A 13,167-nucleotide genomic window follows, 5' to 3' on the forward strand; every position below is an offset into this window, starting at 1 on the left:
AGGGCAGGGGAACAGTAAAACGGCATCAATACAAAACAAGCTGGGACAACCCTGAAGTCGTTTCCCTTTTTAGAGGGGTAACAAAAAGAAGGAGAGAGAAAAAAAAAAATAAGGGAGGGTAAAGTTTTGGAGAGCTGTGTGCTCTGGCAAGAGGAGCCCTGTGCTGGTCACTCTTTTAAAAATATCCAGATTTCCTTTTATAAATAAAAAGGGCAATAATATTTCCTTTGGAGGGAGGCTGAAAATGAGGAAAATCCCAGTGGCTGCTCTGGCTGAAGGACAGGAGGGGGGGGGGAAAGCAAGCAGAGGTGCAGTGTGCAGGAGTGGGGCAGTGCCATGGCACTGCCTGCCCAGCTGGGAACTTGCACCATCAAGGTCTAAACAAGTGGATCTCCTGCATTTTATGTTTCACTTCAAGCTGTTGCTGTAGAGCTTCTCTGGGGACTCTAGAGGGGGAAGATGGGGCTGGGGACAGAGTTAGCTGAAGGTATGTCCTAAAGCACATGGGGTAGATGAAGTTTCTTAAAGGAAACAACACAGAAATGAGGATAAAATTACTCAGGAGTCAACCAGCCATAGCCTGGTACAGCTGGCGTGACGTGCAAGTCCCACCTCTGCCTCAGCCTCTGGTTCCAGCTCTCACTAAGCTGCAGCTATTTGCTGTTTTTTTGGCTATTTGCTTTGGACAAGCTGTTACATGACGGGGCTGCCGTGTGCCAGCTCCGGGGCAAACTGGGAGGAAGAAGAATCTTTGCCTGAGTTGATCATCTGCACCACTGGCTTTGCATTTTGGGGGGGCTGGGGCCCTTCCCTACAAACAGCCATGAGCTTTGTCCCAAAGAGACCCCTCGGGCCCCTGTTCTTAGGGTAATCTCAGCCCGAGGACAGCAGGCAGGGGATTTTCCTTCTCAGGTGGCACAGAGGACTCCAGCCACTGGAGGAAACTTGAGCTTCTGGGCACGGAGAACGTTCCCAAGTCGCTGCCTGTGTCAGCAGTCACGGGGAAGCAGGACCTGAGCTTTCTCTCCCAGTGAAGCAGCTGAAGGCAGGGCTGCTGCTCTGTTGTTGGAAGTGTTGTTACAGCCACCCTGCGAGCACATCTGCTCCCCCAGCTCTCTCTGGTCAGTAGTGTTTTGCTTAGTGAGTGCCTGTTCTGCTGGACAAGGGCCTTTTTTAAGATCTTGGAAGACTTAGAGACTGTGTTTTCAGAGCTCAGCAGGGGTGATGGAGGGTGGTAAATGCTTTCCTCAGCTTGCCCCACTGCCCAGGTGGTTGTTCCTGGTGCTGGCAGCAGCCCGGGGTCTTCAAAGCAAGTTAATTTGCAGTACAACTTAATCTCTTTTCCCAGTGGCTTTGGCTGAGGGTCTGCATCCCCCCAGGGACACGTGGGCCTTGTGTCTTTCCCACCGTTTCCTTTAATGTGCTTCCTTAGATGTAGAAGTGGCTTCTGTCCCCTCCTCATGACAAATTTAACTTGTTAGTGTTGACCGAAGTGAGCACCAAAAAAAAGACCAAGGGGGCTGTGGGCTGCGTGTGGCTCTGGGATCCTTCTCCCCACCCTTCCCCCAGGCTGTGGTCTCCTCTGGCAGAGCCCAGGGGTTCAACCCACCAGCCCTCTGCTCTGCCATGGGGTTGGAGCTCTATCTTTAGGTGCAGAAGCACCAGCAATGTGGAACCATGAGGTTTCCCTTAATGCTGGCTGCAGCCCTGCTGACAGACCCTGCTGTCCATGCATCCCTGGGCCCAAAACTGGGGTGACATCTGGCCCTGGTAGCTTAACTGCCCTGCTGTTGGTGTCCTATTAACCACCCGGGGTTTCTCCTTCCTGTTGACTCCAGATTGTGTTGCTGTAGCCTAAATAAATAAAATCATGTAGAGTGTTGTGCCACGGGGCAGAGGGTCCAGGGTTATCGTGCAGGGTCTGGAGGCTGCCAAGTGCTGTGTTTGGGAACAGCCTCTCCTCCAGCCTGTCCTGGGTGACTGTTTTGTCACCTGTGGCCTCAGAGGCAGGAGATGTCCCTTGGGGCTGTAACTGGGGGTTGCTTTGATAAGGAGGGACAGCTGCAGGTCAGGGCTGCAGGGGGGAAGCCACAGAGAGCCTGAAGTCCCGTGCGTTCAAGGCTGGGTTAAACTCATGGTCATTAGATTAATGGGATTAAGCCCATGAGTCAAGAGGCTGTTTTGCACAGAGCTCAGCACTGCTGGGAGCACCCACTGGCCCAGCTTGGGCAGCATGAGTAGCAACTAAGGAGCCCCTTGCTACCTGCCTTGGAGAAGCCCCTCAGGAGCAGGGCTGTGCTGCAGGGACAGTGCCCTCTGGAGCATCCTGGCTGTTGGGGGTTTGGGGACCAGGCAGCTCTGCAGGCCCTTCCTGCAAAATACTTGCCTGTTCCTCCTCAGTGAGAGGAGAGGTGGTGGTGCCATGGGTGCTTTGGAGGAGGGAGAGGCTGGAGGGGCTCCAGTGGCTGTCTGGAGGCAGCACCCTGTGCTGCTGCGTGGACCCTTGTGGTAGTGCATCATCCCCATGCTGGTGCATGCCCCTCTGTGCCAGCGCATCCCTCCCCAACAATGTCCCTCCTGGGGACACAGAGGAGCAGCAGGAGTTGTCCATCACGGAGCAGTGGTCCACCTGTATCAGGGGGGTGGGAAAGCTGCAGCCCCCTGCACTCCAAACTGTTGGGCCTCCACTCTATTTCCAGCCTCCACAATCACAGCTCGGGGTATTTTTGGTTTGCAGCACCAGGCCCGGCTCAAGCAGCCCTGCTGGGCACCAGCTGCTTCCTGGCATGGCCAGGACTCCTCGAGGTGGCCACAGGACCTTCTGCTGCAGCTCCAGCCTCCAGGGCTGCCAGGCTCTGCCCTGCCACGAGTGCACTCCCTCAGGCCTGTGGCAATGTGCAGACCATGTGAATAAATATGAAAAGATGTCAGTGGCTGCAATCACATTGATGCCTTAGCAGGTCTTCATGCTGGTTGCATAAGACATTGGGTATTATTTCTATTATTCCCATCCCTGTGAACTTTGGTTCCCCAAGCAGGAGAGCTGCTGGCAGCACTGGCCACAGCAGTGACCAAAAATTTGCCATTGGAAAAAAAAAAGAAAAAGGGATTTTCTGATTTTCTGCTCACTGTGCCTGGCAGGCACCGTGGCTCCGAGCAAAGAGCTGCTCCTAGGCTGAGCTGAGGTGCCTTTTCTGGAGCAGAGGGAGGGTGGTCCCCCCCAGGACTCAGCCTCACAGGCTGGTGAATCCCTTTGGATCAGAGGGGCTCTCTCCAGAAACCATAGATCTTCCAAAAAAAAAACCCCTCCTGCAGCTCAGGAATCCAGCCCATAGCCAGGTGCTCCTGCCTGCCCGGGCTGACATCTTGGTGAAGCCTGGAAAACCAGAGCCTGCCTCCAGCTGCAGGATCCTCTGGCTTTTTTTAGGGAGGACTAAAATGTGCTGTCCTCAGCAGAAACCTTGCAAAAACTGATTGCAAAGTTGTTCATTTCTGGTGATAAATTCTATTCCAGCTGCTGTGGGAAGGGAGCAGAAGAGGGGTCGATTGGGTCCTGGTCCAAGGGGAAAAGGCTGGAGCTCTTCTGGTGGCAGGATCAGGGCTTGTCACACATGATGGCAAAGAATATTTGCATTTTCCAAAGAGTTTCTTTGTGGCTGAAAGAAGATCCCAGGCAAACTGCAATGTCAGCCACAACTGCATTCATTGCAGCTCTCTTGGAAGCAGCATCTGCTGTACCCCAGCTGCATAAAATATATAAGCAGAATAAACCCATATAAAGGTTGTAAATGAAATGTTTTAATGTTGGCTGCTGGCAAAATACCCAGGTGATGAAGGTGGGTCCAGGTGTGGTGCTACCTCTGCAGAAACCATCGCTGGCTTCTCCTCCAGCACTGTCAGCTCCAGCAGGAGCCTGGGAAGCTGTATTTACCCTGGGGTAACACCTCAATTACCTTCTCAAGGGTTTGATCTTGGAAATAATTTTCTTATCTGAGTGTATCTTCAGCTGAAGCTCTTAAGTATTGCAGCCCCTTGGGTGGGAAGCTGTCTTCTGCTTTCAGCAGTGATAAATCACAGATGCTTTGAGGTTTGGGATGTGCATGAGCTCGCTGGTGATGCCACTTTTCTGCCCCGTTTCACACGTGGAACGGTGAGTTTGCATCTCTTCAGATCAGTTGGAACTGATGCCAGCATTTCCTGACCATGGCTGGAGGTAGAAACGTGGTGCCTCTGAGCCAAAGGCTGCCAGATCTGCATGGATTTGTTGGCAACTTCTCCTCCAGGGTTTGGAGCTGTGGCTTCAGCGCACGTAGGAACAGGCATTATTTAAAGGCTGAGAGGCCTGGGCTGTTTAGTCTGGAAAAGACCAAGAGGGGATCTTATTAATGTTTAAAAATATCTGGGGGGTGGGTGTCAGGAAGAGGGGGCCAGTCTCTTTTCAGTAGGGCCTGTGATAGGACAAGGGACAATGGACACAAACTAGAAGACAGGAAGTTCCACCTCAACATGAGGAAGAACTTCTTTTCTGTGAGGGTGACAGAGCCCTGGGACAGGCTGCCCAGAGAGGTTGTGGAGTCTCCTTCTCTGGAGACTTTCAAGACCTGTCTGGATGTGTTTCTGAGTGACATGCTCTATGGGGTCCTGCTCTGGCAGGGGGGGTGGACTTGATGATCTCCAGAGGTCCCTTCCAACCCCAACCATTCTGTGATTCTGTGATTATTAGTGTCCTGTACCTGGCACTGATGGTGCTTTAAAGCAAACGGTGAGATGGACACAGGGTGTTGGTCCAGGATGGGGTGACCATCCCATCATCAGAGGTACATGGAGATTGGCTGCAGAATTTGAGAGGGAGTGATATTTTTTTAAGTGGAAATGTCACGCTTTTAATAATTTTTTTTTTTATATGTATTTTTCTTTTTTTCTTCTCTGGAGCAGAAGTTGGTGCCTTGGCAAAGCAGTACCTGGAGAGAGGCCTCCTGGTGCCCGACCACGTCATCACCCGCCTGATGCTGGCGGAGCTGGAGAAGCGGCGGGAGCAGCACTGGCTGCTGGATGGTGAGTGGGGAAACCCCAGCCCCCTTGGTTCTTTCTCTGCTTATGGTTTGGCAGCACCAGGTGAGAGAAGAAAACCTGAAGGAGGGGCCTTTGCTGGTGGTGGGAGGAGAGGAGCTGACCTGCTGGCCAAGCCTCTGCCCATGGGTGTTTTATCCCCCTTTCCCTCAGCAGCAGGACGTGTGTGTCCTGGCACAGGGCTGGGAAAGGGGGTGGGGGCTTCATGGAGTGGAGGCTGCAGAACAGGGCTGGAGGCAGGCCAAGGAAAACCTCTTCCCAGCTCCATGTGTGTGCAGGAGGCGCTCATCTCTCAGCTAGAAATCCCTCTGGGGCTTGGGTGGGGATGGGGCAGGGCTCTGTGGGTCGCACTCACCTGCCATGTTGGGCACAGGCAAGTGTGACATGCAGAGGCAAGTGTCCGTGGTTGTTGTGGGGGGAGAAACCCTCCCTCTGGTCTGCTGAAGCTCTTTGAAGGAGCTGGTGAACGTGTAGATAAGACTGAGGCAGTTGATTGATGCTCCCACCCACTCACTGGCTTTTCCAAGCAAAAAGGTACCTTTGGAGGGGCTTTCAGAGAGCTGGGTGCTTGCTTCTTGGGTATTCCAAGGTGCTGGCTGTGCCAACCATCTTATCACAGCACCCTTGATGTCCTCCCTGTAAACCAGCCCCGTGTTACTCACCGGTGCACGGTGCTTTGTGTCCAGCAGGATTTTCTTTGCGGTCCCAGCATTTATCCCCGTTTTGTTGTTGCCTGTCCCCTCTGCGGCGTTTCGGGAGCTGGTGCTGTAGGAGCTATTTTTGCTCCTGGCCATCTGGTGGGTGCTCATCCTTCGCACCACTTGTGCTGCAGCGAGGAGCTGCGGGGGCTCTGCAGCTCCGGGGAGGGTGGCTCTGGCTCCGTCGCTGCTGCTCTCCCTCCTCTCAGGACAGCCCTTTCCTGTCGCGGTGCCTGCACAGGTTTCCCACGGACGCTGGGGCAAGCCGAGGCGCTGGACAGGATCTGTGAGCTGGACCTGGTGATCAGCTTGAACATTCCCTTTGAGACGCTGAAGGATCGGCTGAGCGCCCGCTGGGTGCACCCGGCCAGCGGCAGAGTCTACAACATGGACTTCAACCCTCCCCACGTCCAGGTGGGAGCCCGGGATGTCACCCTGGGGGAGGCTGGGGCCAGGGGGAAAGAGCAGAGATCCACAGAATCCCAGACTGGGTTGGGAGACACTTTAAAGCTCACCTAGTTCCAACCCCCCTGCATGGGCAGGGACACCTCCCAGCAGCCCAGGCTGCTCCAAGCCCCATCCAACCTGCCCTTCAACACTGCCAGGGATGGGGCAGCCACAGCTTCCCTGGGCAGCCTGGGCCAGGGTCTCACCCCCCTCACAGCCAAGAATTTCCTTCTAAGATCTCCCCTCTTCCAGTTTAAACCCATTCCCCTCATCCCATCCCTCCCTGCCCTTGTCCCAAGCCCCTCCCCAGCTTTCCTGGAGCCCCTTCAGGCACTGGAAGGTGCTCTAAGGTCTCCCTGGAGCCTTCTCTTCTCCAGGCTGAACACCCCAGCTCTCCCAGCCTGGCTCCAGAGCAGAGATGCTCCACAGAATCACACAGAATCACAGAATCCCAGGGGTTGGAAGGGACCTGGAAAGATCACCCAGCCCAACCCCCCTGCCAGAGCAGGGTCACCCAGAGCACATCACACAGGAAAGTGTCCGTGGGGGTTTGAATGTCTCCAGTGAAGGAGACTCCACAACTTTTCTGGGCAGCCTGCTCCGGCCCTCCCATCATCTCCATGGCCTCCTCTGGGCTCACTCTAGCAACTCCATGTTCTTCTTGTGTTGGGGACCCCAGACCTGGACCCAGCCCTGCAGGGGGGTCTCACCAGAGTGGAGCAAAGGGGGACAATCCCCTCCCTCACCCTGCTGGTCACACTGAGCCTTTCTCTGTGTGAACTGAGATAGTACAATAGTGTTGGGGATAGATAGTACAGTAGATAGCGTTGGGGAAGAAACCCCAGGTAATGAGTGCTGAGCAGTGCAGGGCTCCCTCAGGAGCCAGCCCAAGGAGCTGGGCTGAATGTTCATTAGGAAGAGGGGACTGATGTTCAGTGCCATCCGAGGCTGCCTGATGGCTGGGGAGCAGGAGGTGTTTGGCAGCAGTTGTGTGGCCAGGAGCCACAGTGAGGAGGCTGGGGCTGGTGGCCATGTCCCTGTGATGCTGTTTGCCTTCCCACAGGGTGTGGATGACCTGACGGGTGAGCCCCTGGTCCAGAGCCAGGACGACAGACCCGAGGCCGTGGCTGCCAGGCTCCGAAAATACAAAGATGCTGCAAAGCCAGTAATAGAGCTCTACAAGTGAGTTGGTCCCTGTGGAAACACCACAGCTTGCCCATCAAAACAGGCACCAGTGCTGTAGCCACCAGCCTTGCCTGTGTCCCTGGGGAGCCCCAGCACGGCTCCTGACGGGTTTTGGGGGGCAAATTCCTGTGCTCAGTGGCACAAAACCCTGCTCTTCATTGCAGCCAAGCCCTGGCCCTGTTTGAAGACTTTCACAGCTCCTGTTTGTCTTGCTGGGCTCCACGAAGGGCTTTGCTGGGGCCAGCATTGGGAGGGATATTTGGGGTGCAGCTGACAGCACCTGCAAATCCCTTCTGCCCCCCAGCTTGCACAGGGTGGGAAACCTCTTTGCTTTGTGGAGGTGCTGCCCATCAGTGCTGTGAAACTGCAGCACAGAAGATGGAGAAGCTCTGAGATGCCTCAGAGTGTCTGCTAACCCAGCGCTGCTAAGGCCACCACTAAACTGTGTCCTTCAGCACCACATCTACAGGGCTTTGAAATCCCTCCAGGGATGGGGACTCCACCCCTGCCCTGGGCCAGGGCCTCACAACCCTTTTTGGGGAAGTCCTTGATCCTAATGTCCAATCTAAACCTCCTCTGGTACAAGTTGAGGCCAACCTGCCTTCCAATCCCCCTATCCTTGGGAAGAGCAGGTGCCAACTTCTCCTCCCATCTCTCTTCCAGGAGCAGGGGCATCCTTCACTCCTTCTCGGGGACAGAGACCAACAAAATCTGGCCCTACGTCTACACCCTGCTTTCCAGCAAGATCCCACCCCTTCTCTCAGATGAGGAGAACTAAACAACTTGTGCCAAGGACCAAGAGTTAGTTGGATCATGGATTTGGTTTCTCTGCTGGGGCTGTGCTCAGACTGGGTGATCAAAAATCCCTTCCCTGGGTGTGCTGGGTGACACTGGTGGATAAATGGTTATTGGTGGTAACAGAGTGAAAAGATCCTTGCTGATAAGGACCATTTTGCTAGAATAAGGGTTTTTTTCTCTCTTTTGGAGCTATAAAGTATTTTTGCCTGCTGTCCAAGAACACACACAGACCAGGGGTGCAAAGAGTGACCATAACAGGTTTGCACATCTTGCTGTGATGTCCCTGCCACCCATGTGCCTCTGTTTGCACCCACAAGGTGCCATCCTGTTGCTCCACAGTGCTCTTCACAGCAGGTCCCTCCCTGCATTGTTGGGGTTTTTTTCATCTATTTTTTTCTGTTAAATTTAATTCTCAGAGAAATCAGGCTCTAAAAAGCAATACCCAGTGGGAACTGGTGAGCAACATGGAAAACATTTACACTACCGAGCTCAAAAATATGAAGATCACTTTTCCAGCATTAACACACACAAAAAAGAGGGAAAACATTGGAAAACACTCACTTTTTCTTCTTCCATTGAGAGAGATGAAACCCCAGTTAGAGAAAGCTGCTGGACAGTCTGGTGTTCATGAGGTGCTGGGACCCTGAGCAGGATCTGGACTGGGGATGACTTGCAGTCCCCTGTGCTTACCTTGTTTATAGCTTTTAATACTCCAAGATCCAGTCATGTCTCTCCCAAAGATATATTTTAATGTGTGCTTCAGTTTTGGGGAGAAATCGAGTCATTCTGTCTTCTGTGCTGCCTTTGTCCCTGAGGTCCCTCCGAGATGGGCTGTTCCCAGAGTGGTTCCTGCTGCGACTGCAGCATCCCTGGCTAATGCAGCTCCTTCCCCATGAATTCCTGGAGGGATCAGAGCCTTCCCTTCCCTGGGATGCATGCAGGGGCTTTTTAGGGCATTTTCCTACAATTCCAGCATCTGAACATGTCTCTCCTCCCATGCAGGAGTGGCCTTTCTCAAGTGGAAGTACTGTAACCCTCTTTGGTGGCAGGACCCAAGCGATGGGGACGTTCTTTTCGTCTCCTTGAGTTGCCTTATTTTATAGACTATATATTTTAAAATGAAAACAAAAACAAAAAAAGCCAAACAAACAACAAGCAAGATGTGTATTTTCAAAGGTTTAAAAAGAAAACAAAACAAAACAAAAGCTGAATTTTAGCATTGCATGAAGCCACGTTGGTGGAGCCAGCTGCAGTCTGCCATGGGAGGGCAGAAAATCTGTCACTCCCTGACATCCCTTTGATTAATTAGAGCAGCCTGGGCAAGTTCCTGTGGCTGAAATGTCCCTGGTTTTCTTTTTTTGCCCAAAGACTGGCCCTGTGGCAGAGGATGGAGAGCTAAGAGGCTTCTTTAGGGGTGCACAGCCTCCGTGTGTGAAACTTCAGTGCATCCCTGGGAGTTTTTTGTCCCTGCTGAGCCACCTTGTGCTCTCGGAGCAGCCCCTGGTGTTCGCTCTCAGCTTTTCCCTGGATCTCTCCTGAGAAGGGAGTCTGAAGCCCTCGGGCATCTCCTGAGGGAGATCCCTGCCCACAGAGAGGGTGAAAGGGGTGGAAATGGCTCTGCATCCCTCTCCAGATGGGAATTTCCCAGGTGAGAGCAGAGGGACCATCACATTTCACTGCTGTCCCTGGCGACCTTTCCATCCCCCCTGGAGCTCCGGGGCTAGGAGGACACAAACTTTTCCCCCTGCCATGAAATCCTATTTAAAGAAGATTTTAGCTTTTCCCATGACCCTCAGATGAAAGGCTGGGCTGTTTTTAAACACAAATCTAGAAATAGCCAAAAATATGTGTGCTGTTGTCTTTTAACAGCATTGGGCAGGAGGGGAGGAGATGGTGGGGAGAGTTTTTTTAGGCTATAAAAGCAGCCTGGCCTTGTTGGATGGCTCTTCTGGGGCCGAGGACCAGGCAGGGGGGATACTACCTGCTTTCCCTTGACCAGCTCTCATGTCCCTGCCTTCCCTGCTGCTTCCTGTGGCAGGACAGGGCTGGCAGATGCCTTTGCCCAGGAGAGCCACTCAAGCACTTGTTTTAATGGCTTTGAGCCCTGTAGTAGATGTAGAAACCCTGTGGCTGTGCATGTGTCCAGCCCTGGGGATCCATTTTTCTACAAGAGTTGTTGTATGGTGCATTTTCATAGACCAAACACCAGCAGGGATGAGGTCCTGGAGAGACATGTGTCCCTTGGCTTTCCTCTATCCCTCCCTCACCTTTCTTCCATCCCTTGCCTTTCCTCCATTGCTCACCTTTCCTCCATCCATGCCTCACCTTCCCTCCATCCCTCCCCTCCTTCCCTCTCCTTCCTCCTTTCCTTTTCCCCTTCTTTTTTCCTTTTCCCTTTCCTTTTCCCTTTCCTTTTTCCTTTTTCCTTTTTCCTTTTTCCCTTTCCCTTTCTCCCCCTCCCCTTTCCTCCCCTTTCCTCCCCTTTCCTTTCCTTTCCTTTCCTTTCCTTTCCTTTCCTTTCCTTTCCTTTCCTTTCCTTTCCTTTCCTTTCCTTTCCTTTCCTTTCCCTTCCTTTCCCTTCCTTTCCCTTCCTTTCCCTTCCTTTCCCTTCCTTTCCCTTCCTTTCCCTTCCTTTCCCTTCCTTTCCCTTCCTTTCCCTTCCTTTCCTTTCCTTTCCTTTCCTTTCCTTTCCTTTCCTTTCCTTTCCTTTCCTTTCCTTTCCTTTCCTTTCCTTTCCTTTCCTTTCCTTTCCTTTCCTTTCCTTTCCCTTCCTTTCCCTTCCTTTCCCTTCCTTTCCCTTCCTTTCCCTTCCTTTCCCTTCCTTTCCCTTCCTTTCCCTTCCTTTCCCTTCCTTTCCCATCCCTCCCTCTCCTTCCCTCCCTCTCCTTCCCTCCCTCCCTCTCTCTTTTCCCTCCACCCCTCCCTCCCCTTCCCTTCCCTTCCCTCCCCTCCGTGCTCCCCTTTGGTACTTACTGTGAACCTGACGCCTTTTCTAAAGCGACGGCGATTTTGTACCGACCCGCGATACTGTGCGGTGGGAGGAGGGTCTCCGGGCAGCGCGGGCACCTCACGCCGGCTTCTCTTCCCGGAGCTCCTTCCCAGTGAATTGCTGCAGCTCTGTTACCCCTCGGAAGATGTAAATACATTATTTTTTTTCCTGCTTATCCTTGTGCTTGGCTGTGTCCGTGCGGGAGTTAGACCCGATTTTCAGCAGGGCTGTGCGTGATGAGTCCTCAACCCCGCGGGGGGGCTGCGGGATGTGCCAGCACCGGCAGCTCCTTCGGGACCCGGGATTTCTGTGGAGGAGGAACAGGGAAGAGGAGTCAGAGCATCCCCGCTTGGACACAGGAGAAAATCCCTCAGTCAAGGGGATTTCCTGCCCTCTCATCCTTGTTGCGTGTGAAGTGATTTATATTTCCCCATTTCAGTTCCCCCGGTCCAAGCAACAGGGAGCATCAGGCACGGGAAGGCTCCAGCTCCTGCCCGTGCCCCGTGTAATCCCTCACGTGCCTTTTGGAACAGGGAATTAAACCCCAGAAACTTCAGTGCCTCTGCCCATTGCTACCAGCTGGCAGAGCCAATCACTTTTTGCTGTTTCCTTTAATTCCCAAAGAGCAGCTTGGGGCCCTCAGCCCCTTGTTTGGAGCAAGCAGAGACTCAGAAACGATTAGGAGAAATAATTAATAATAATAATAACTTTTTAAAAAAGGGTGATCAGCAAAAGTGCTGCCCGGGAAGTGAGAAAGCAGAGGCACAGCTGAGGGGTGGCCTTGGCATCTGTGGGTGATGCTGGGGCTCAGGGTCATGGCAAACCCCGGGGGAGAGAAGGGAGGTGCTACCTCCATGCAGCTCTCTGAGGGTGCGTGAGCAGCTAAATCCAGGCAGGAAAAAGAGCTGCCGTAAGCTAGAACATAGACTCGGCTCTAAAATCAGAAGTTTGGAGGTCAAAAAGCAGAGGGCTATGTGAGGAGTGCCAAAATCCAGCTGAGACCAAAGCCTTAGCTTTCCCTGAGTGTCCTCAGGGCAGCTGGGGTGGCACAAGGTTCGTGTCCCTGTCCCTGCAGCCACAGTGTGGACTGGGGTGTCCCTGTGTCTGTGGGGGGGTGCTCCCTTGCTGCAGGGACATGCACCCGGACCCAGCACGGCTGGGGGTGCAAACAAAGCACCCCAGCACCCCCAAAGCAGCGTGTCCCTGCCTGGCTGCTAAATACTTCTTTACATTTCAGAACAAGCACGACATTTCCCACGTTTATATTTCTGTATGTGATGCAACAGGGAGCCCCTCACGAGAGGTTTGTGGCACGTTATTCTGTATTTGCTCCCTGCACTGCTGCCCGCTCTCAGCCCTGTTGTCTGAACTTCCCGTGTGTGAGCCCCGGGGACCTGCACCTTGGAGCCCTCCAGCGTCTCCCCCTCATCCATTGCACCCACTGGGCAGAGAGGCCAAAGCTGCTGGGATGCTCTGACACGGTGGGGATGGGAGACACCCACGGGAGATCACTGGAATCACTGGTGACTGCTCGGAAGAGGTGGCTCTGACAGCTTTGAACGCCGTGGCAGCCGTGGTTTGCAGCGACAAAGATTTGGGGGGCAATTCACGGTGTATTTAGAGCAGCAGGTGGTGCTGAGCCTTGCTGGGTGCCCAGGGGCAAGTGCCCGGGTCTGCACCCACCGGCCCGCTCCTCCCAGCTCTGCAGAGCTTTGACACACCAAAGCCGTCCGGGGGATTGAACCTCCTCCACAGAGAAGGAAACCCAACAAACTACCGAGGAAATAAGAAGTGAATAAACAAACGCAAAGCTGGCTGAGGTTTGGACTTGCTGGCTCAGCCCCGCAGGCTCCAGATCCCACTCCATGCCACATTTTAGAAGATGTGATCTGTCTGCCTCCATCCTCATCCTTTCCCGAGGCTCCCTAATCCCAAATATAACCCGGAGCGCCGCGCAGTTCCCCGGCAGCGGCGGCAGAG

The 13,167-nt window shown here is 53.6% G+C and overlaps 1 protein-coding gene across 1 annotated transcript; it reads left to right on the plus strand.

Moving 5' to 3' along the window:
• Window positions 1-459: 459 nt before the first annotated feature.
• On the plus strand, window positions 460-8,178 carry AK4 (adenylate kinase 4). The gene is made up of 5 exons (XM_010007976.1): window positions 460-487; window positions 4,936-5,055; window positions 6,010-6,182; window positions 7,279-7,397; window positions 8,064-8,178. Exons 1-5 carry the CDS (start codon window positions 460-462, stop codon window positions 8,176-8,178), a joined length of 555 nt encoding a protein of 184 aa, XP_010006278.1.
• Window positions 8,179-13,167: the final 4,989 nt, after the last annotated feature.

This window comes from Chaetura pelagica, unplaced genomic scaffold, assembly GCF_000747805.2.
Source record: "Chaetura pelagica isolate M959 unplaced genomic scaffold, ChaPel_1.0 scaffold212, whole genome shotgun sequence".
Lineage (NCBI taxonomy): Eukaryota > Metazoa > Chordata > Aves > Apodiformes > Apodidae > Chaetura > Chaetura pelagica.

What these genes read in the sequence shown, in the direction of transcription:
- AK4 (XM_010007976.1), top strand. Translation starts at nt 460, where the DNA reads ATGGGGCTGGGGACAGAGTTAGCTGAAG. An exon ending in GGGGACAGAGTTAGCTGAAG is followed by an intron (nt 488 to 4,935) that starts GTATGTCCTAAA and finishes TCTCTGGAGCAG; the next exon opens with AAGTTGGTGCCTTGGCAAAG. An exon ending in GCAGCACTGGCTGCTGGATG is followed by an intron (nt 5,056 to 6,009) that starts GTGAGTGGGGAA and finishes GTGCCTGCACAG; the next exon opens with GTTTCCCACGGACGCTGGGG.